We start from the raw sequence: 24,939 nt of genomic DNA on the forward strand, positions 1-24,939 counted from the left end.
CTGTATGGATCTGAATTCAAAATCCCGCTCTCCCCTCATTTCTTGAGCTACCCTCTGCTTCATCATCAACCCTTTCCACTTTGAATTATAACCTTCTGCTTGTGTTGTGTACATTAGCCTTAACTGTGTATCTCTAAAATGTTCCTTCAGATCAGGTAATCCTGAACCACCTTGTTCTACTGTGAGGATCTTTTTATCATACTTAACTCTTGCCCTCTTTCCCTCCCAAACAAATTCCTTCAATTCTTCATTTACTACTGTCCACACTTTCTCCTTTCATTGAAAAAATATGTCTGATCTGTATGTAAAACTAAAGGGACTAAAAACATTTTTTTTCTGCTTACATCTTAACTATCCATATCAATAAACAAGAGCTTCCAGTTTCTTAGTTTTTGTATTATTTTTGTTTAGTCAATTTCCACATATCCTTAGCTGCTATAACAGAAGCCTTTTTAATCAGTACTTCTAAATACTTCATCTTATCATGCCACCATGAATATGGGTATTACTAAACCAAGTAATTTAAGGCTATACCCGCTGTTTTATCTTCATTAATTTTATATACCAAAAAGACTTGAAGCTGTCTCAAAATGTCCTGCAACGCTGAAACATCCCCTTCTATATTATTCAAAAACAAAATATCTGCAAATAAAGCCACTTTTTCTTGAATGCCACACTAATTATATCCTTGAATTTCTTAGCCCCTTATTTTCCTTGCTAATGGCTCCACATATAAAGCAAATAACAAAGGGAAAAGAGAACACCCCCTTCCTGGTTCCTCTGTTCAAATGCAGCTTATCAGACATGAACCCTCCTACTTTAATTCTTGCCACCATTCCTTCTTATATCCTCCTAATTAACCTATCAGGGAATGCAAATTCTTCCATTACCCTACTCATAAAATCCCTGCTTACTCCGTTGAATGCTTTCTCTGTATCAAAACCCACCAAGAGCAGCAGTATTTTCTGACATTCTGCTTACCTCCAGATTACCATCATTGTTATATTAATGTTATCCAATGTCCCCTGCCCCCCACAAAACTACAATGACACATCTATCAGTTTTGGCAACATCTTTCCCATTAGTTTAGTTAGCACAGACAGACACTTTCTAATCATGGCTTTAAACTGACAGCTGTCTATATGAGGCTGGGTCTTTGGGTAATACAGCCACCACAGCTTTCTTCCGTGATGCTGTTGCTTTTCTTCCTTTTAAAATACTATTTAACAAAATCTTCCAGATATTTATCACTTTCTCACATCTCAATTCAAAACTTCTACATGAATACCACCTGGTTCTGGAGACTTCCCTGCAGCTTGATTACACATCAACATTTTTACACCATGACCTCCTACTTAAACTACTAGTTGTTGAGCCTCCTCTTGTAATATTGGCATAATTAAGTTTGGCAACAACTTTCTGCTGCCCAAGTCACTGTACTAAAAGTTCTTGTGCTCTGGTGTTGTTATCAAACTAGGTGCTTAATAGCAACATTGCTAAACTCATGGCATACTATCCAAATACTCCAAAATTTTCTCTTTAGAAATCAGTTTCTTATACAAGAATCTGTGGGACTCCTGGACTCTTCAGTGCCTGCCAGACTTCCTCAGAGCAAAGAGGCAAAAGTCTGTTTTCTATGAGGTAGCCAGGAAGGCATACTCTAAACCTCCAATGACTAGAGGTAGTATCAAAGGTTTGGGGCAATCCAAGTCAAGTAGGTAAAAGTAGCACTTCTGCATCAGAGGCCTCTTTAGCATCCAATCTGAAGTAATCCTTCATTTTGCAGAGAGCAGCCCCAAATGACATCTGCATTGTGGTAAAAGTAGAGCACACAATGTCTCTAGTTTCTGCATCATACTCTAAAGGAAAACACATCTGGCATGCATAGCCCAGGTCTCCCTCATCACTATCTAAGGAATCTAAATCTCTCCATGGTCAGGGGTCTCTCTCTCTCTCTTTTCAAAAAGGGGACTCCAGGCACTTAGGGTTTGTTTACAACTGGCTGCAAGTTCTGTAAGTACTAAAACAACCCCTAAGGCACAAAAAACTTTCTTGGGGTACGCCAAAGGAGGGGGACTGCAAGGGTCCTCATGTAATTTGAGGCCCAAATAATTGCAGAAAGCTTTGAGGAGCAAGCATCCTTTGCTTGGATTGATGGGCCCTCTTTAATGGAGTTGCCAACCATAGGCGTGGGTCTCTGGAAAAGAAACCTCAGCCTCCACCTACCATGGACATCTTCACTAATTGGTACAGACATGGTACCATTCCTCCTCTACAGTACACAGCCTTTCCAACAGGACAAACAAGACTCTGGACTCGAGCACCCACATACGAATGTTTGGTTTGATGTCCTTGTGTAGGCTATCAGCTCAAGAAGATATGCCTTGGTCTGAAGGCATGGCAACTTCCAATGATGCAACATCACAGACCTTGCATTATTCTGGCACACGGAATGGGGGGAAGCTGCAAAAGGCACCTCAACAACCCATGCTCCCTTGAAATGAAGCAGGATTTTTGGATCTATGATCAACTCCCCACTGCCCTTTTCTTCCTTTTCCTAAGGGGGGCATCTGCAGCAAGCAACAAATTACAATATGACATAACAGCAGCATGGGTCAACACCTGATGCCATTTCATCTCTATACAATACTGAAGGTAATGCAAATACAACCCTGGCAGACGTTACAGACATTCCCTTTCAGGGTTCTGCCAAGACAGAAGACGCATTGCGTATGACAATGGGAAAGATCGGCGTATCACATGCACATTTATTGGTTTCTTAGGGATATACCCCATAAGCCTAATGGTTGTCCAAACCCGCAAGTATACAATACAATTTGAAATAATTAAACTAGGATAAAAAAACAATTCCCAAAAAGGTACGTATCTGTACTAGCTTTGAAGCAAGCATAAAATACGAGACTAATAAAGATGAGCAAGACATTCATCATGGGACATAATGAAGGAAGAAAGGACTACTACAAAGAGGGTGGATGCCTGCTTTATTTTTAGAATGTACTAACATCTCATGGGGCAGGGTGATTGTTAAGCCTTGAAGAGGAAGGATGCCATGATATAGATGTCAGGCAAGACATCTGGCCTTCTGCACTATTAGTCAGTACTACTACACCAGTGATTCGAATGAAGCACATAACCCTTTTCTTCAACCTGACAGCTTCCCTTATCAGACAAGCATAACAGTGAGTCCAAAAGCTACTATAATGAACAGCCATCACAGTGTGGCCACATCTCCTTACTGCCACCTGAACTATTTAGGTCTTAAATACAGTCCTCTTGTACTTCATGTCCCAAGTACAAAGAAAAACATCCCCTTAAGCATGACCAGGACACTTTCCATGCAAATTTGGGTTCTGAAATTATTTTCAACCAACACCCCACCCTTCTGACTCACCAAACAGTGGTCAAGCTGACAGCTCAGCATCTCTAATTTATATGTCCAAAACATATGGTCTCATGTCTAACAAAATGAACCAGAATGTTGATCACAAACCTCTGGCCCATGGTTCTCACTTCACATCCCAAGTACACAGGAACATTTCACCTAGGCATTCCCAGGACACCTTCCATATATATTTGGGTTTTCAAGGGGTTTTCAACCAACAACACACCCATGTGACTCACCAAGTAGTGGTCAGCTGACAACATAGCATCTTTGACTTGAGTGTCCGATGCATATGGTCTCATGTCTGACATAATGGGTCAGAATGTTGATCATAAACCTCTGGCCCATGGTGTTCTGTTGCCACCTACACTTCTGAGTATCCTTGCAGCTGAATATGTCTGCTGTTAAGGACTGCCCATGACTAGCAGAGAAGTCCAATAATTCCTCATTCAAGATCAGATCGGGCAAGTCATTCTTTCAAATCACACTCCTCCAGGTCCCTCCATCACTATTCTCATAAGCACTGAAGTCTTAAAGTAAAATGACCAAGTCAGTAGGTGGTAGTCTAGCAGGCACTACACCCGTTGTCTTCAAAGCAAAATACTCTGAAAAGTTGGTACGTTCATATGTGTAATGTGTTTTTTTTTTCCTTTCTGCAAGTCGCAGTTAAATTAAGGCAGCCCTCTGGCACAGACTCCAACTGTAATGACTCTAGAAATAGTGGCTGATGTACAAACTCACACACATCCAGGATGAAGCAATGACGTTTGCAAAAGTAAAAACTACTTTTGTTTTCCCCCTCCTGCACAAGTCCTTTCCCAGTAACAAGGCAGCATTTCACATCCCAAGTGACAGTTTTCATTGCCAGAGTGAAGTCCATTCCAATCTATCCTACTTTTGCCTGCCACCTGACAGGCATATTACAAATGACTCCATCCCTCAGCCCCGTCGTTAGTTGGTCAAAAAGGAAGCTTTACTCAGCTTTTTTTCAGTTTAAGCCCAAACAAGTCACATGGGTTAGCCAGCAACAAGGAAGACACAAATGAACACCACTTTGAGGCTGGCTGCAGGGACAGATTCCCAGTATCCCACCCTGTTCAAGATAAGATTCAGTGGTTTAAATGAGCTATTCAATTTATCAACTGCTGAATATCTGGTCCGCTCCTTTCAGAATTTACAAAAGGTGACTGTACCAGGGACACAAAGCTTTAGACAACATAGCCGTAAGGTTCACAGAGATGTAAAAATCCTTCCATCATAACAAAAGACAAACATACACTGTTCAGTTCTGAATATTTCAAACATGATCAATTCCAGTTTAACTTCAAATCTTCTAATAAGGTCTTTCTGACTTTGTTAAATGTTTTGGATCTTGTCCTCAACCAAAACCTTAAAATGTGGTGCCCATTCTAGACAGGTAACTTTAAAAAGTAACCAGAAACTCTACCTCCTTTACCACAAAGTAATTTACAACTCTCTAAATAATGGAAGCCAATGCCACCAGTAACAACTGTGGTGAGTTTGCCTTTTCACCTATGTAGATCAAATGATAACTGCACTGAAGATGACTAGGTTCAACTTAAACCCCACAAAGAATCCATTTTTGGCACATTCTGAATAAATATTGTTAACCTCTATCCTCCAGTTCCACTTCATCAAACAAACCTCTCTTAAACAGATTTTTTGATCTTCCACACTCCCCTGGAAGACTAATGGACATGCCAATCTGATAACAGTGGAAGAAAAGTAGAATAAAGGAATTACAAACTTTGTCTCATTAAATTCTGCACAATGTGACTGTTGACTATACCTAATATCAACCAACTTCAACAGTATCCATCTTAGAAGAAAAATAAATCAGAATACATACTGACCTCAGTCTGGACCATATTAATGCGCCGCGACCGCAGTGCTTTTACACAGTTGTAAATGTCTACAACACCCTCTCTGTCCGCCATGTCCAGCATAATATCAATGACAATATAACAGCCAGTTCTTCCTGCTCCGGCACTGAAAAAGAAGAAACATCAAACTTTCAATAACATATACAGAGGAATACAACACTTTCATTATGCTGCATACATAACACAAACATAAAAAATGCAACAAAATATATTAAAAAAAAAACAAAAAGCATTAAGATGCAGTCCAACTCTGCTACCTACAGCCAAGTTCTCTGGGCAATGTTATGCATTTCAGGCAGAAGAAGGGTGGCACATAAGGATGTAAATATGCACATTTTCCTCTCAAGGGTGCTACTGTATTCTATAATCTGACAAATTTCTCATGCATGTTTGTAAGGAAATGTAAATGTACAAGAGGTAAAGCATATGCAATGACATCCCAGTTAAGAACTAGTTACTACCACTTCTGCCATAGTGGGATGAGAGAAAGTCTGCAGTGATGACTCAAGCTTTTACACCTGTGACTAGTGCAGTAATCCAGGCAAAAGGTGTCTGCACAATGAGAACAGAAGCATGCTCATTTTGTGTAGCTGTTATTGAACACATACATCACCATGCTGCACATGGGGGGGCATCTCTTACAGCTTTCAGCTCTGCATTTAAGAGTTACTAGCATTAACCAGAGACAGAGATCTAAGGGCATTTAGTTTATGGACATGATTTATTTCTTAACGTTTTAAATATCATTGCAAGGTTACTACAAACCAGAATCAGTTATGGAAATATGTGTATATATTTATATGTGTGTGTATATATATATATATATATATATATATATATATATATATATATATATATATTTAACTTATCTGCGGTAGTGGTGCTGCGGTAGCGTTGTCACCTCACAGCAAGATGTTGTCGCGTTCGATTCTCAGCTAGACAGTCTTCTGTGTGGAGGCATGCGTGAATGGGCGTGCCTTCGTTGAAGGTTGTGCGTCAGGGCTGGTAACTTGGCACGTAAAAATCCACTACCAAACATTAGTGGACCGGAGTTCCGCTGTGGCGACCCCTAACCGAGATAAGCCGAAAGACAGCAACATATATTTTTAACTTCATCTTTACTGAATTTTCACATATGAAACACCTATTCTGAAGTCTTCAGAGTTTTACAACATCCTTCCCTTTCATCAACAGACCAACAAATTAATATATTCATAAAACTACAACAGTCATTACCATACTTTTAATGCTGATGAACTATTATTGCAAAAAAGAAAAATCTAAATCATCTACTTGCCTTCAGGTTCTATCCACCCACTGGTGTCACATCTCTTCTCTATTTTTACTCAGTTATGCTTTACGCAGGATAACTAAAGTATGCAAAAAAACATGAGCACATGAAATTATTCGGAGATAAAATTCTCTATGGTATAGTGCTGCATGCTTGGGATTTTCAGACAAAACTGAATGGCATAAGCACACACAATTTTAAGTCTGGCAGGCCTTAAAGCAGCCAAAACTATAACAGAGGACCATGCTCAAACAATAAGGTGAGCACATACCAGTTATACTTGACACTAGCAGTTTGTCCCAGTAGGACTCTTAGCAAGAATTCTTGTAGAGCCAAAAAACCTCCCAGGGGTCAGAGATGGGGACATGAGCAAAATAATGAATGTTCATAAGGCTGAAACTTGTAATATACTCAAAGCAACAGTGTCTGGTAAAGGTCTGAACTAATGACCAACAGGTCACAGCACTAACAAGTTACAGTAACCTGAAGCAGTCACATTTCACAGGGGTGACCTTTGGTACAGCAATATTTTAAAATGAGCAGTAACCAGCCTATGACAACACACAACAAAAATGGCAGCCCATCTGAAAGGGGTTTAATATGACATTGCAAACCCCTCCATTCCCTCACACAACAGAGATGAATACATGTTCTGCTTAGCTGATGCCCTGCTCCTTCTTCAAGTAAAATCTCAGCTGACAGTGTATATCCACAGTAAGAGAGGCTCATTTTCCCTGGACTATGTCCCCAAGAACAGAAAAGCGAGGGAAAGAATCAGTTTCAGGCCAGTTATCACACCAGGCAGGATGATGCCATGGGACACCTATTCATTGTGAAAGAAGACACTTCTCTGCACACAAGGGCCTGAATCTCTGATGATATGATATCAGGAACATGCCTCAATTATGTCCAACTTTGTTCTAATAAAGGCAATCTAGTGGGCCTGGTTCACAGAGGACTTTTCACAGGTAAGAAAGATCTACAAAGCCTACACTTAACAGAAGCAATCAAGCTGCAGACTATCAGACAGGTTTCTTGACAAAGTCACCTGGATCCAGTTGTCCAGCTTAGGGAAGATACAGAAGTCCTTCTCCTGCAATGCTTCCAGAACAATGGCTAGCAAATTAGTACACATTTTGAAAGCGGGGGAAAAACAAATGATAACACTGTGTACTAAAAGCTGCTGCCCTACCTGCTCTTCTAACAGACTAATTGCTTAAGTGCACTAATTCCTGCATCTGCAGAAATAATAGTACAATAACCAATGGAAAGACACATTCATTTCTGACTAGCCATATGGACAGACTTTAAGGGAATAATATCGACAACATAAAATCTAACTTACAGGTTTCAAGGTTTATATACTGTAACTAGTACTTCACTCCCTTAGCTGTGTCACATACAATAAGCAAGCAGCAATGGATACAAAACAGAATACATAGTGCTGCATTACCACTACACAAGCAGATAAGACAAGAAAGCTAAGCTGCACAACTACAGTTCCATCCTTCACACAGACTTGAAAACTATGGCTTCCAGATGACATGTACACCTTCTGCTCACCTGCAGTGGACAACAATGGGGCCAGCACTGGGAGGGTTTGAAATTTTGACACGTCGTATGAATGACAGAAGTCCTGTTGCATGATAAGGAACTCCATGATCAGGCCAGCCAGTGAAGTGAAATTGCTTGACTTCCCGGATTTCACTGTAACCTCTCTACAAAAAAAAAAAAAAAAAGCAACAGGTTATTTATTCTGAAAAAATAAACTCCAACATGTGGAAACATTCTAAAGTATTTGAAAAAATATACTCCTGCCCATAGGTCTCAACCTTTTAAGTGACCAGTGCAGAACACAAACCTTAGTAATGTGCGACAGTCGGTCAAAATGTGGAACACCCTATTTTTGCACTGTACAAAACACGCTTTTGCCATGGGGTCTAGAACATTTGTAAAATTCAATACAGGACATTTGAATCGGATATAAAACCTTTATTTTACAAGCTGCAGTACCATTACCACACCATAAGTAGATAAATAGCACTTATGTACAAATCAAAAATAAAATCACATTGTCATTAATCCTCTTGCTACATTTAAATCCTCTAAACAGACCTGTTAGGATGCTGTCCTTGCACACACATCATACATTAGATAAACCAGATGCACACTTATTGTATGCTACTGTGGCTTTCTTAGCAGCATCTAAGACATGTTTTGGCAGCTTAAGATCACAGCAGTCTAGTTATTTGTTCAATTTCACTGCTAATAATGAGTTCAATGTTTTTACACTGAGAGACTGTCGCAATTCAGTCTTTACTTTCCACATCATGCTAAATGCACTTTCAGCTTGTGCGCTTGAATGTGGCAAGCCAAGTAGAGCCATCATCAGCTGCTTAAAGAGTGCCAGTTTCCTATCAATGCAAAGGTCCCTCAGAAATTGTCCCCAGTACTTGGACACACATGAGTGAGGCCCATCTACTGGACCTGTCAGGTTCCCTGTGTCCTCAGTCTCATACTGGGTAAACTCATCAGTTAATTGTTCAGCCTCAGCATCATATTCACAGACACACAGACGGAAACCAACATCCCTGACAGATCCTAAAGAAATATCCAATTTTTTTGGCAGGATTAATAAGGAATGCAGCATCTTTCATTAAGTGATCCTGCATGGGAAACTTTTTAAGCATTTTCTACAGCACTGCAGCATAGAATGCTTTTATAAAAGTTAAATTTGATAACTGTGCCGGCAATATCCTCCTCTTAGCTATTCATGTACTGTTTAACTTCATAGCCAATACGCAGCTCAATGTTTAGTAGAAAAGAGGTACTTGTCAGTCAACACCGAAGCATCATCATGTTTGATTAGTCTGACAGCAGCTGCAGGTCTGAGGAGTCTGCCAGCATACTGCTGCAGGAGTCTATGCACAGTGGAATGCAGTGTCAGAAGCTGACTTTCTTGGCTCTGAAGCTGAATGGTTCCAGTGCATACATAAGAAATATAAAAATCATATGCAGTTCATGACTCTGCAGGTGTTTAGAGATCAAGTCAACCTTAGTAGACTGTGGCTCCACAGACAAAAAATACAAATTCAGAGCTCACCACATGGCCAAGGTTCTGTTAATTATCTTCCCCCAACTCGGCCACCTAGTAGGTACGTGTCTAATAATCTTGATGGGGGTCAGTGTCTGTGAATAAAGCAAATTCTTGCAATTTTTGTTGTCTTTGTGCACTGGAACTGAAATGACAGTACACATCAGATATAAGTTCTTTAACTGGTGACTGCAGTGCTTTTACACCAGCCTTACTACATAGATCTGCCAGGTGGCACAGACACCCTACATTTACAATGGTAGGCTTCGCCTCCTTTAAACGAGATAACATAGAATTGTGTTTCTCAATCATTGAAGCAGCACTGTCTGAAGAAAAGGCCACAATGTTGATAAGTGGAATGGTAAATTGTGTCAGTGGATATTAAAGCAGCAAACAATGCTTGTCCAGTTCCTGACGCACATTCTGACATATTAAGGAACCGTATAACATTTTTGCTTGCCTTTTCATCAAGGTAACCAGCAAGGATCACCAGCAGTTTGTCATCACCCACATCTGTGCTACAGCCCATATACACACAGAATGGTGACTTCTAGCAGGTGGCAGCAGCGTCATTGGGGTAATGAGGCCCTAGAACATCCCATACAATACAGGCTGCCTTCGTTGCTCCAAATGTCATTTTCCAGAGAAAATCTTGATCCTCTCCACATTTCTTCATAAATTTCAGGGTGTGTTCTCCTGCTGCAAATAAGTTGTGTTTAGCAAGGAGTGGCACAAAACCCAACCTCTGCCTCAACCACCTTTGTACTTGCTAAACTCTGACGTCCAAAGAAGTCTGCCATAGTCATTCCAGCATGTTTGCAATTCTGTCCGTGTTTCTCACTGTTGGCATGTCGTTACAGATCATGTTGGCCACCATGATGGATTGTGAAGTCTGTGTTACAGGTCTTGCAGAAAGCATATTTCACTCCGTGCCTACTTACCAAAAGCCAGTCAAAGGCACTTGCCTAGCTTGGCTGATAAATTGCACATCTCCTCTTCTTTGGAATAACATTTACAACCATATCCCCTCTCCTCAAAGTACTCTGGGCAGTCTGTACCTAGGTTTGTAAAACAGTGGTGTTACTCAACACAAAGAAATGGGGCTATACTGCAGAAAAAAAAGAACCATCTCCTGAACATCTAAGATATGGGGCACCAAGCCCACAATCTACCCACATCATTGGAAATTTCTAGTCTTTGCACCTTCTCCTGCTCATCTCTTCTCCTTTAGCTAACTATAAAGGCTTGCATGACTAATACTCACTCCCTTGCTTTGACGAAGGCACTTGCAATCCTCTGGTGCTCACTTGACCACCTAACCATTGTTAAAGAAGAGAGTGATTCATTGCAAACTGACATTTTCAGTATGATCAAAGCACTCTTGATCTCAAAATTCATGTTAAGGATAAACAAACCCAGTTTAATCTACTTGCAAAACACTTCAAATTGTACCATGAAATACATGCACTACATCACGACAATACTACCTGCACCACTTCAGAGGTGTTCTAGCCCTGTCCTACACCCTGGTGTGCACCTGGCAAACGTGCCTTGAAAGGTTAAAGTATGGCACGCAGTACTTACAAGAATGTGACATTTCAGACATGTCGTGAACAGTTATGACCAAAGAATGTAAGTTCTTACATCTTTAACCACCAAAAAACAAATCACATATCCCAAACAGCCGTACATCAAGACATCCCAATATCCTACTGTAAAATCCAAATAGCACACTAACTGCAAAAGATTACATACAACGGCTGCAGTAATACTGGCATGAAAGTGCTACAAGATATTGTTACCATTACCCTAAGGCAGTGACAACAGAATGTGCATTACACATTTTCTGAAGTAGAACTACATAACTGTCGAGTGACATGCACGGCATTTTCTCCAAAAGACACCAGTATAGCTCTAAAAACAGGGACAAACCTAGGTGCACTGAAAGTATTAGTGAAAACTGAGACATTAACAAAATAGACAATTTTAACTGTCAAGTGCACAGCTAACAAAACAAATCCTGAAAGTCTTGCATAAAAATAAATCCAGCATGAGCAGTAATGCACTTCAAGCCTGCCAATACAGCAATAGACTTCTAGCCTGCCAATATAGCAAAACACTTTTCCCATAATAAGTGCTCAGGCTGTTCTTAGAAATATTTAAACTAGTTTTGGTAGTCTGTCTTCAGCACTTAAAATAAAATGAAGGCAGCTGCCCTTTTCCAACATGTAAGTGACCACACTGCACTCCTGGGTGAGAGAAAGTACAGTTTTGTACCTACCATAAATGTAGATGTTCGAGTGTTCACCCTGCTGCAGTCATCACACTTGGGTTATCCTGTCGTCAGGTGGTCCCGCAGTCGGCCGGAATTCCAATGTCTTGGTCCGGCGTCGGTTGCTATCGCCTCTTCCCTGACGTCAGTGCACCAGGGGTATATATAATGCAACCGACGCCATTTTCTTCAGTTTTTCTTGCCCCAGATGTCAGGTGCCCCCAAAAAGGTGGTCAGAAATTAGTACCAAATGGAGTAACCTCTGCACAAACACAAAATCCCTTCAGCTATAAGCAAATACATCAGAAAGGTATTAAGGAGATTTAGCCAGTAGATCAGAGGGGATGGAGGGAGGGTAACCTGGACTGCAGCAGGGTGAACACTCGAATATCTACATTTATGGTAGGTACAAAACTGTACTATGTTCATCGTGTTACCCTGCTGCAGTCATCATACTTGGGTTGAATCTCAAAGCTAAGGAAGGGGGGAGGTATCACAGATGGTTAGTGGAGGCTATAAGGCCCTGCAGAACTGCAGTGGCGAAGCCCGCCCTGGTCTTAGAGTAAAGAGGTAAGTGATAGTGTTTGGTAAAGGTGTCTCCTTGGTTGGAACCCCCCTGAGAAAGGCTGTAGAAGTAGCTGTTGCCCTGGTAGAGTGGGACCTAATGTTAGCAGGAACTGGTTTCCCATGATGGGTATAGCAGAAACGTATGTAATGACCTATCCATTTAGAAATGGTTTGCTTAGATATAGCCTTCCCTTGAGAAGCTGTAGCATAGGATACAAAGAGCTGGTCAGATTTTCTGAAAACCTTAGTTTTTGTCCAAGTAGTAACGAAGCTGCCTGTGAATGTCCAAGGAATGCAGGAGTCTCTCACCTTTGTTCTGTGGATTTGGGAAGAAGGTGGGTAAGTGGATGGTTTGATTTAAAGCCACACTGGAAACCACCTTAGGCATAAAGGAAGGATTAGTTCATAGAGAAACTCTGTCTTGATGAAAAATGAGGAAAGGTTCCACTGCCATTAGTGCCTGTAGCTCCGAGACTCTTCTAGCTGAAGTTATTGCCAGCAGCAGGGCAGTCTTCCATGATAGGAACTGAAGATCTGCAGAGAAAGCTGGTTCAAAGGGAGGTAGCGTTAGTTTTTCCAGAACAAAATTGAGGTCCCATGTTGGTGTAGGAGCTCTCCTGGGTGGTCTAATGTTTTTTGCCCCTCTGAGGAACTGCCTTAAAAGAGGATGTGAAAGTAAAGGTGGATCCGTGTTGTAGTGAGCTGAAATAGCTGAAGCATGGATTTTAATGGAGGAAAAAGTCAGTCCTTTGTGCAACATCTCAGCTAAATACTGTAGAATGTGAGGCATGTGAGGCTGAATTGTGTCTTGGCCTTTAGCTTGGTTCCAGGCACAAAACCGTTTCCATTTGTCCGAATAAGCCTTCCTGGTGCTTGGCAGCCTGGCTTCTAGAATAACATCCAGAACTGCTTGGGAAAGAGGAGCTGGTTGGATGTTTAGTTGATATGCCATGCAGCCAGATTTAAAGTTTTGAGCTGGCTGTGAAGAATCTGATTGTTTTGTTGTGTGAGCAAATGGGGGATTTGAGGCAATATCCATGGTGGGCTGTGGACCATATTTCTCAATAGCGGGTACCAGTGCAGGCGTGGCCCGTCTGGGGCTATGAGAATCAGTTGTGGTCTCTCCTTTTTGACTTTCAGAAGAACCTTTGTGAGGAGAGGCAATGGAGGGAAGGCATATACTGTCAGGTTTTTCCAACTGAAAGAGAGTGCGTCCACTTTCCAAGCTTGATGGTGAAATGTCCTTGTACAAAATTTTGTTAGTTGATAGTTTTGAGGACTGGCAAACAGGTCTATGTCTGGAAGGCCCCATTTTTGAGTTATCATTGCAAATATTTGTGGATCTAGTTTCCACTCGTGGGGATCCTTGATGTTTCTGCTGAGGTCGTCTGCCAATGTGTTCTTCTGTCCTGGCAGGAATTGAGCTTGTAACTGAACTTGGTAAGCCAGAGCTGTGTTCCATAAGATCACTGCTTGCCTGCATAGAGGGTAGGAATGTGTACCCCCTTGTTTATGTACCACATTACTGTTGTGTTGTCCGTCCTTATTGCAAGTTGTCCTGGATATAATAGATCCCTGAAGGCTGTCAGAGCTTTCTGTACAGCTAGCATCTCTTTTTGATTTATGTGCAGATTTCTTTGATCTGCAGTCCATAGGCCTTGAATGCATTGTCCTGCCATGTGTGCCCCCCAGGCGTAGTCTGAAGCATCTGTTGTGATAGTCTGCCTGGCTGGGGGCAAGGTGAAAGGCTGACCCTTGTTGAGGTGACATGCCTGTGACCACCATAGAAATTCCTGTTGTAGGTAGGGAATGAGAGATATCATTGTGTCCAAGCTGTGGCTGTGTTGAGACCATACGCTTTTTAGGTACCACTGTAATTTCCTCATATGCAGCTTTGCAAATGGTATTATAAGTATGCAAGATGCCATGAAGCCCAAGGCCTGCAGAATTTTTCTTGCAGTTAATTGGGTCTTTGTTGCCATTGTTTTGAAATATTGAGTCAGTTGTAGTTGCTTGTCTGGCGTAAGATAAGCCTTCTGGGCCGTTGTATTCAAGCTGGCACCCAGGAATGTCATTTTTTGTGAGGGTACTAGTTTTGACGTCTTTTCATTTACTGTGTACCCCAGGCAGTTTGGTAGATGCTTTACAAAGGCCAGATGATGCAAGAGAATGTCTTTGCTTTCTGCTTGGATGAGGCAGTCGTCCAGGTATGGATATATATGAATTCCTCTTTGTCTGCAGTATGCAATTACTGGTGCCAGGCATTTTGTGAAGACTCTGGGCGCAGTAGATCAGCCAAAGGGCAGTGCAGAGAATTGGTAATGGGTTGAACCTGCAATGAAACGGAGGTATCTTCTGCAACTTTGTCTGATAGGGACATGCAGGTATGCCTCCTTGAGGTCCAACATTACTAGCCATGCTTCCTTGCCCAACATGGGAAGTAGCTGCTGTAGTGTTAGCATCTTGAATTTGGGTACTTGTAAGTAAGTGTTTAGAATTGAAAGGTCCAGAATTGGTCTCCAGGCATTGTCCTTTCTGGGTACTAGAAAGAGTCTTGAGTAAAATCCTTGGCCTTGCTCTCGAGTAGGTACCAGTTGAATGGCTCTCATGTCCATGAGAGCTGTGATTTGCTTTTGTGCCTCTGCCCATTGATTTTGTGGCAGGTTTGGCATTCCTCTTTTCATTGGCAAGGTGTGAAAGTGGAATTTGTATCCTCGTAAAATTATGTCTAGGACCCATTTGTCCTTTGTGACAATGTGCCAGATGTCTGCAAAAAGTGCGAGTTTTCCCCCCCAAGGGGGCTGCCAAGAGAGTATTGCTTGGCCAGATGAGGTGCAAGTCATTGAGTTTGCCTTCTGGTGGATTGGGACCTGTCTTCTCCTCCCTTCTGTGTTGTAGTGCCCCATTGGCGAGGTTTATACTGGGCTTGTGGTTGTCCTCTGCCCCTTGGGCATCTGTATTTACCCCTCTGCGGTCTGTCAGTAGCTGGAAAGGACCAATTTTTTTGTTGGCCAGTTTCTGCTGAAGCGAGGGGGGTTGTACCTGTAGGAAATCTTTGACTGTCTGCATAGATTTTGCCTTATCCTCCATTTTCTTTAAGACTTCTTCTGCTTTAACTCCAAAAAGAACATCCTGCTGTAAGGGAGCATCTAGTAGTTTTGCTTTAACATGATCAGGCAGAGTTTGTTCCTTTAACCAAGCATGCCTACGTATAACAGACCCAGTGACAGCTGCTCTGCAGGAGGCCTCCAAAGAATCAAACCCACATTGTAAGGTATGTTTGCCCACCTGCTCAGTGGCGTGCAACAGATCCTGTACTTCTTTCAATTCAGATTGTTGAGGGAGAGTGGTTATTCTTTGCTTTAACTGAGAGATTAGGAATTGCTGATACTTAAGCATGTGAAATTGGCAATTCAGTGCCCTCATAGCCAGAGTGGCTGAGGTGTAAACCTTTTTCCCCCACCTGTCTAGTGCTCTGGAATCCCTCTCAGAAGGTACTGGGTTTTTAGCCATAGAAGCCTTAGCCCCCTTGGGACCCTGGGAGATAGTCTCTGGGTCAGCTACAGGGCTTTTGTAAAGAAATTTGTGGGAATCAGGCACTCTATAGTATCTGTCAGGCTTAGCCGGAGCAGGAGGTAGAGAGTCTGGGTTCAAACTGGATTCTAAGTAGACATCATCCACAATGTCCAAAACTGGTGGGATGGCAAGTGGTCTGTGTTGGGGGAGTAAAAGAAGCTCTCTGAGCCTTTTCTTCGAGTCAGAGTAGTCCTGACCTTCCCAGTGAAAATGTTCCCTCATAGTGTGTAAAGTTTCCCCAAAGGAGTAGTCTTCAGGAGGAGAAGCTGAGGGAATAGAGTCCTCAGCATCAGAATCTTCATAAGGAGAGAAGGAGTAATCTTGGTCCTCAGAGGAGTCTGAAGAAATGGACACTTGTTCAGAGGATGCATAATCTTCCTCTTGTCTAGGCCTTTTGTCAGGAGGGGGCTGGGAACCCCTGATTAAAGAAATCAAATCCTCAGCCATTTTGAGCATCTGTTTCTTAGGCATGGGGCCTTGAACAGGAGACTGAAGTGCAGTCCTTTTAGATTTAGTAGGAGTGTTCGACTTAGAAAACGCTTTAATGGTGAGAGTCGTCGGTCTGAAAACGCCTTCAGAATCCGATGGCGTTTCTGTAGCACCGACGTCTTTTGCAGCAATGTCGTCGGAAAGGCCTGAACTAAATGGCTGCATCGGCCTGGTGCATTCCGCCAAAATTTCCGTAGCAGTCTCTGGTTCCTGATCTGTGGTAGACAGGGGCTGCGTCGGAGACTTACTGAGGACCGGAGACCAGATCAGCCGAGGCCTCGGAATCTGGCTTAGGCCTGGGCTGTCTGTCCTTATCCTTGCGTTTTTTGTGCACGCCGGAAGTCGGTTGCTCCAACGGCATGGTGTAGTTAAATTTCCTACTGAAGTAGTGTCGTGCGAAATCAAAGCGTCTTTTAATAGTACGCTTATTAAACCTAGCACAAAACCGACAAGAAGTGACATCGTGGTCTGGGCCTAGGCAAGGTATGCAGTAAGAATGAAAATCCTTATGAGGTATTTGCTTCCCACAAGAAATACAATTGTTAACTTTTTCTGACATCGGTCTGAGGCAAGAAAAGTTTCCCCAATGGGGTACTTAGCTTTATAGAAGACTTCGGTCTGAAATTCAAATTCGAAAATCTCAGGAGTCGGCCGACCGGCACTTGCGAACTGCTTCTGCTTCGGGCACTGCGCGGCAAGAAAGACTGGAGAAAATGGCGTTGGTTGCATTATATATATCCCTGGCGCACTGACGTCAGGGAAGAGGCGACAGCAATCAACGCCGGACCAAGACTTTGGAATTCCGGCCGACTGCGGGACTGCCTGACAACAGGATAACCCAAGTGTGATGACTGCAGCAGGGTAACACGATGAACATCACAAGATACACTGCATTACGTTTAGTAATATTGGAAAACAAACTCAGACACCTGTAACCATTTTTGCAACACCCTTCATAAAAAATTAGCATGCCTGTACAGTAAAAATAGATGCACTCTGAGGACAAGGCAATAGTAACCCAAACTATCAGGAGAATTGTTATCAATTGGTGTGCAAACATCTGACAAGACAAAAAAGCATAGGGCCTTAGGCCTTGCTATTATGAGCATGCATTGTAAAACCAGTACAACAAGCAAAATAAACCCTACCTCTCAACCTGTTAGGACAAGAAATCTGTGCAAAGCTTTATATTTGGAGACAAAGGCACAAAGAGGGATACAAATATTGCTCTTACAAACCTGGAAAGCTGTTACAACAAGAAGTGTGTATATGCATTTTCTAAAGGATATGAAATCAGAAACTCAAATGCCTCTTAATATAGTGCTTTAAACTAGACAGCATAATTTCCCAGACAAACAGAACTGTTACGAGCAACAAACCAAAAAATATAGAGCAAAAACCTGGCTAATACGGATACATTTTAAGTATTGCTACTAAACCTGGAAAGCTGTTATAACAGGACTTTTGTACATGCATGTTTAAAGGATATGAAATCTGAAACTGAAATGCTTCTTAACATACAGTGATGTTAAATGAACACAGCATAATTTCCCAGACAAACACATTTTATGAGCAACAAACCAAAAAATAGAGCAGAGACCTAGCTAACAGGGATACGGTTTAAATATTTCTCTTATAAACATAAAACATAGAAAGCTATTAGAATAGGACTTTTACATGCATGTTCTAAGGGATATGCATTCTGAAACTCAAATGCCTCAACATACAGCGACTTTAAACTATACAGCCATAATTTCCCTGAAAAACTGAAATTTTATGAGCAGCAAACCAAGAAATATAGAGCACAAACCCAGCTAATGTGGATACATTTTAAATATTGCTCTTATAAACATAGAAAGCTGTTAGAACAGGACTTTTGCACATGCATTTTCTAAAGACAAAGATACTGACTGCCTGTCGCACTACATAATTTAAAACTAAGTAAACTTAAATATTGCAGCTTGACAACTTTCCAATGACGTTTTTAACTTTAAGCAAAGGACTAAGAAAATAATCTTTATTGTCTGTGCAATACAAACTTCCATGTGTCACAATGCATTATAACAATTTTTTTTTTTAATCACAAGTTCACATAGATAGGTACTAGGCCTATACAAGGCTAGCCAAAAAGGTACCCTGGCTTTCGCCACCCAAGAAAATTATTTTCCTGTGCCCCTGTCGAGCAGAGCCACAGACGTAATCCCTGGGGTAAATTTCCTACTTCCCATCCAGTCATCAAGATTTTTCTTGATGAGTGCTAATGAGGAGCTTTGTTTGATATAGATATGTAGGTTGTTACAGAGTATGTGAAGTCTCTGGGACAGGAATCTATCCCTCCAGCATGTTCTGTTTATTGTGTTGACAAGGTTTAGGTCCTTGCAGCGTGTAGCTCGGAGGTATTGGGATTTCTTTAAGTAGAGCATGTCCAACAGCTCTGTGTTTGACATAGCTTCGTATGTTAGGCAGAGATCGCCTCTGAGTTGGCGATATGTGACAGAGTAAAGCTGGAGTTTTTCGAGATGGTCTGCGTAGGGCATCTGTTTGAGGCCAGTAATCCTCTTTGTGAGGTATTTCTGCAGCCTTTCCAGTTGTTGTAGATGTCTTGTGAGGTACATACCAAAAGGGGCGTTGTACTCTATAATGGGTCTATTGAGTGACGAGTAGAGGGGAACAATGACCTCTTTTTTCCTGGATGAGAAACCTTTTGTGATGAGGTGTGCCACGTAGAAGGATTTCCTGACTACTGTGGCAATGTGATTATCAAGGGAGAGACTACTGTCCACCTGTGTCCCAAGGTCACTTATCACACGTCCAGTGTTAAGTAGACTACCACCTATGTGGTAGCTCATTGGTACAGAGTTTTTACCAAAGGGGATGACAATGCACTTTTTGGCATTGAGCTTCAGGCCATGGCTTTGACACCAGGCATCTGTCTCAGTGAGGCCCTTTTGTAGGATGTCCACATTGTTAGGAGTTTCAATTATGGCTCCTAGTTTGCAGTCATCTATGAACTTCATTAGCCAAAAACCTTCTGTGTTAGCCTGTACTTCAGAAAAGTAGACACCAAACAGGAGAGGACCCAGGAATGAACCCTGTGGTACTCCACTTGTCACTGGTCTGAAGTTGGATTTGGAGTCTGCTACTTTCTCAGTGTGTGTCCCATCAGTGAGCCAGTTGGCAATCCATCTTGTGACACAGGGATTTATACCTAGTTTAGTGAGTTTATCTATAATTCCAGAGTGGGGGATGGTGTGAAAAGCCTTGGCGAGATCTAGATAGGCTGTGTGAACCACCTTACCCTCTTCTACAGCTTTGGTGACTGCTTCAAAGAAGTCAATCAGGTTTACGAGACATGATCTGCCTTTTACAAACCCGAACTGGGTAGGATCCAGAGTTTGGAGATTACTAATGTCTTTGTTTATAAGTTCCACGATGATACGTTCCATGGCCTTGCAGACCAGGCTCATTAGGCTAATGGGGCAGTAGTTCCCAGGGGTCTGTGGTGGCTCTCCCTTTGTGGAGTGGGATACCATCGCTGTGCGCCATTCAGTGGGCACAAAGCCTGAGGTGAGGCTATGACTGAACATGGTGCTTAGGTGGGATGCCAGTTCATTCTGTAGTTCATGTAGAACGCAGCCTGGGATGTTGTCAGGTCCCATGGATGCTGTGTTCTTGGCTTTGGAGAGTGTGGCTTTTACCTGTGCAACCATGATTACAGGAACGCTGCATTCTTCCGGTAGTGGTTCTGTATATTTAGTGCCATTACGCTGCAACTCAGAGCACATCTGAGTATTGCCATTGAGATTCTTGACATAGCTATAGAATGCTTTGCGGTTGTCTTCAGAATCAGTGGCGATTTTGTTTTCATAACTAGCTTTGAAGGATTTTATGAGGGATCTCAGCTTCTTACTGAGGCTGACCAGGCAGTTCTTCCAGTCATGGGATTTTACTCTTTTTTGCAACAGTTTCTTTCTTCTGTTGTAGAGTTTTTATGGCAGGGGACCACCAGATTGGCCTTTTTTTTGGAGGCTAGCATCTTGGTTCTGTTAGAGATAGCACGATCCATGCACTCTTGTAAGTACTTATAAAGTGCATTTGTGTAGGATTCAGCAGTAGTTCCTCTATTGTCTTGTCTGCATGGGTGTCGTGAAGTTTGCCACTTCTGTCTTAAGAAGCATGAAGTTGGCTTTGGAGAAATTTTTTACGGTGGTTTCCCTAATGGGGGGTGGGGGCGGGATGTGGATGTCTAGGTTGATTAGTTTGTGGTCGGATCTGACCAACGAGGAATTGACCTCTGGTGTGGCACACCGGTCGCCCATATTGGTAAGGACCAGGTCTAGGATATTGTTGACCCTGGTGGGGGTGTGGATAAGTTGATCAAAGGCATTGGAATTTATGAATTCCATAAAAAGTTGAGCAAAAGAGTTGGTACATGTGTAGTTTTCCCAGTTAATGGTGGGGTAGTTAAAATCACCCATTATTAGGGTGTTTGGTTGTACCCTAATATTTTCCAGTGTATCAAGAAATGAGGAGTGGGAATCCTGGTGCATGGTGGGGGATCTGTAGCAAGTTACAATTTGGACTGCGGTCTTGCCCAGAGTTAGTTGCACTTGGATAATCTCAGATGCATTACGCTGAGCAACTAGCCTGAAGGTGTGGATATCCTTAATGGATATGGACACGCCTCCACCTTTAGTGTTTCGGTCCAGGTTAGGTGGCCAAAAGGTGTGGTATGAATTAGAGCCTGGCAATGCAGGGATGCTCTCTGGAGCCTTGAGCCAGGTCTCTGTCACTGCACAGTTGTTGATGTTCTCCATTTTAAGGAGTGCCTCGAGTGAATGCATTTTGAGGTTTAGACTTCTAGCATTGAGTAGCATTACCCTCAGATTTTGCTTGCTTGTATCTGTTACCATGGTGAATTTGTCATTTGAACCTTGCCTAAAAAAGGCACTATAGGGGTAGCAAGAGCCTAAGCCAGTATCTGGAATCCCAAGGATGACAGGTGCAGGCCATCTCTGGCAAAGCATCGTCTGCTGATCATGTCATCCCAGGCAGACATATACTGGAGCCGCTTAGAATGACACCAGAAGCTTAGCCAATTGTTGAAGTCAATCATTTTGTCCTTGTACTGTGGTATCATTCTGGGTGATGGCAGGATGCTACTCAGGGCTAGGGTCATACCTGCCTGGGCTACACGATCGGAGAGCTCCTCCATGTCTCTTTTCATGTAGTCCAGGGAGGTACGTCTCAGGTCATTCACACCAACATGAACAATTACAGAGTCATATTTTTACTTGTTGTGGAGTGACCTGAGTGCGTGCGTTATGTGGTGGATCCTGGCACCCGACAGACAGCTGACAGTAACTTTCTCCTTGTTTAGCCTGGTCAGTGGAACATCAGTGTGCCTGACTACAGAGTCACCTTTGACTAGAGTGCTGAGTACATTGTTATGCCTTATGGACTGTGGTTGAGTGGCACACTGCGTTTTTGGGCTATGTGTCATTTGGGTTGTGTTGGGAGGGTGGGAGGTTGCATGCATTTCTGCTTTGGAGATCTTTGCTGCTTGAGCAGATTTTTATTGAGAGCCTCTGTGAATGTATGTGTGTGTTTTGTGTTCTTATGTGTGCGTTTTGCTGGTGTAGGTTTTGAGGGACTATGTGATGAGTGTGGTGGGGTGCAAGTGTTTACATTCTCCTCTTGACTGTCTTGTCCAGTCTTGGGTGAAGAGAGCTTTGCTTCAAGTTTGGCTATATAAGTGCATCTCTTACAGGTTGTAGTGTTGGGTGGTAGGAGAAGAGGGTTGTCTGTGTACATGAGGCAATTGCTGCATTGCCCCAAGATGTCCAGATTCATCAGGTAGACAGGAGAAAACACCAGGAGCTAACCCTTAGACATGCCTGGATAGGTGCTTATTTATTAAGTACTAAAAACTGTTTTCCTCTAGACAAGTGAGGAAAGTTGAGTGCTGTAGTAATTTGTAGCTTATTTAGTGCTTACAACAAGTTCTGAACAAGTGCTGAGCTCAAAGAAACAGATTTGAGTATTAAAACTAAAAAAACTGGCTACTTCTAAGGGAAAATTTGAAGAGCACACTTTATGGTGCCAGGTATAGTTTAACCCTAGCTAAGCGGCAAGGCATACAATTTATTTATTTTTTTTAATATAACAGTAGCAAATGAGGAAACTGATTTAAACAAATTAACCAATAAAAAGCTAAAAACTGAGCCCCATTCCAGCAGTCTTCTATCAGACAAGTTCTAACTGCACACTCCTGCCATTAGGGTGCAGGGGGAACCTTCTCCAAAAAAAAATAGTGCTCAAGTTATACAATCAAGGATTCAGTAAGTCTGAATTTAGTCTATGCTACAGCAAACAAGGCGTAGCAATTTCAGAAAGAAACAGTCCACAAGTTAACTGATAAGTGTATTACATCAGTATATCTATGTTATGACCATCACTCCAGCTACATTTTTGCCATAATAAAGTTACCACTGAATAAATCCAATTTGGATACAAACGAAAACAGCAAACAGCTCCGGAACCACCAATAAGTGCTTCACCACTCACCAGTAAAGAAAACAAATTTATTGCAACAAAACTGAAAACTAATGACAATATGCTGTCATTAGTTGACCTGTGAGAGTCATTAGTTTTCAGTTTTGTTGCAATAAAGTTACCCTTATTTTTAATTTCAGGTATAAAAAAATCTGTACCACTGCATTTGCTCTTATCCAGGCAGTCTAGTTAGTGTCATTGTTATGCATCTCCAGAACGCAAAATAATCCATCTACAGTCTCAGCATCTGTACAGCGGGCTACTCACACACACACACATACACACACACACACACATACACACACACACAATATCATTATTTCTAACACACACACAGCCTGCATACCTACCAACAGTATTTCTAACACACACAATCTACATACATACATTTCTAACACACACTTACCTCTGCACAGTAAGCAGCTGCAGCTCCCTCAGTCCACAACAATATAAGTGAAAATCCTTCAAGTTCCACCGCAGCACCTCCAGGCTGCAGCAAAAATAAAACTCAGCCTTTTGGAACAGATGCACGCACTCCATCCCCAGCTGGCCAGCTCCCTGAAGGTCTGCAGACTCCCATTCGGTGCTATCCCATCCTTCCACACACTTCACAAATCCTTCCTGGCTTATCTTCCAATGACCCATGGCACGAACAGCAAGTTTCATTTTCTCCAGGGAGCACTACCAGATACTTCCTGACTGCATCTCAAAGGCCTTTTTGAAGGCAATTTTATGGCATGAAAACCATTGCCGGTACGTGACTGGGTAAGTATTTGTGAGCTCTCATTGGCTCCCGTCCTCAGGAACACTTAGTTGATATTCTCGTATACTGTGATTGCTATTGGCTGTAATTGCGGTATACGAGCCAATCAAAAACCTTGTAGCATAGCCAGTGTTGTTCAACGCGGAACAGAGGAGCGATTATTTGGTTTGTATACCGCGATGCCAACTGGCAGTAATTGTGGTATACTAACCACTAAAAACTTGTACAGTGGAGTCAAAGCTGTACAATGCGGAACAGTGTGCTCATTAGGGGCTGAATGCGGCACCTTCAGCATAATCCGGAGCACTTGGCTGCCCGGCTCCTGCCCAGTTAACTAGGGTTTGCCCTATGTATGCCACACCATGTTCAAACATCTTTTTAAAGGCAGCACCTCATTACTGAATGACTCCTGAGACTAAGGCAATACATCATTCCTGAATAACTCCTGGAACTGTAATCAATCAGCAAAACAAACACACTCCTCTACGCACCTGTCAACAAGACAGTATTAGGATTAAAATTATCACCACTTACATTTCTCTCAACATTAACCCATCTTCTTTTTCATTGTTCCCCAAAGTGGCAATTGTTTTGTTTCTCTTTAGAAACCTGACACTTCCAGTTAAGTAACAAAGACTGGCTAGACATGCATGTGTTTGGGACACACATATGCAAAAGTGTGTGTGCGTATGTGTGTGTGTGTGTGGGGGGGGGTTTGTATAAGATTTCTCAAAAAAACTTCAAAACGTTTTTTAATCATTTGTCGATCAGGTTATCCCACTGTACACAACTGTCTGTTTTCAGTGTTGGGAACACAATATGGTTAAATGACTTGCTCAAAGACACAGAACAGGCAAATGGAGATGGAAAGAATCAAACCTTGCACCCCAGACTACAGGAAGCAGGTCATTAAACAGTTGAGGGCTTTATTTCTCTAGGATAACTGCCAGACACTAAGTCAAAATACAACCATATTTGACTTTTCTTTGGAGGTTGCCTTTTCCAGTTGAACCTCTGAAATGACA

General features: G+C 42.2%; 1 protein-coding gene across 17 annotated transcripts in view; it reads right to left on the reverse strand.

The window, feature by feature from the left end:
• Positions 1–24,939, reverse strand: part of PTPRK (protein tyrosine phosphatase receptor type K) — a 3,469,591-nt gene that overhangs the window by 140,195 nt on the left and 3,304,457 nt on the right. For all 17 annotated transcript variants that reach the window (XM_044064217.1, XM_044064183.1, XM_044064208.1 and 14 more), the window contains 2 exons: positions 8,162–8,316; positions 5,278–5,413 (listed from right to left, as the gene is read on the reverse strand). In XM_044064217.1, the coding sequence (XP_043920152.1) occupies positions 5,278–5,413; positions 8,162–8,316 (291 nt within the window). The remainder of the gene's footprint in view (positions 1–5,277; positions 5,414–8,161; positions 8,317–24,939) is intronic.

The sequence above is a fragment of the Protopterus annectens genome, chromosome 1.part0 (genome assembly GCF_019279795.1).
Source record: "Protopterus annectens isolate FY-2018-M chromosome 1.part0, PAN1.0, whole genome shotgun sequence".
Classification (NCBI taxonomy): domain Eukaryota; kingdom Metazoa; phylum Chordata; order Ceratodontiformes; family Protopteridae; genus Protopterus; species Protopterus annectens.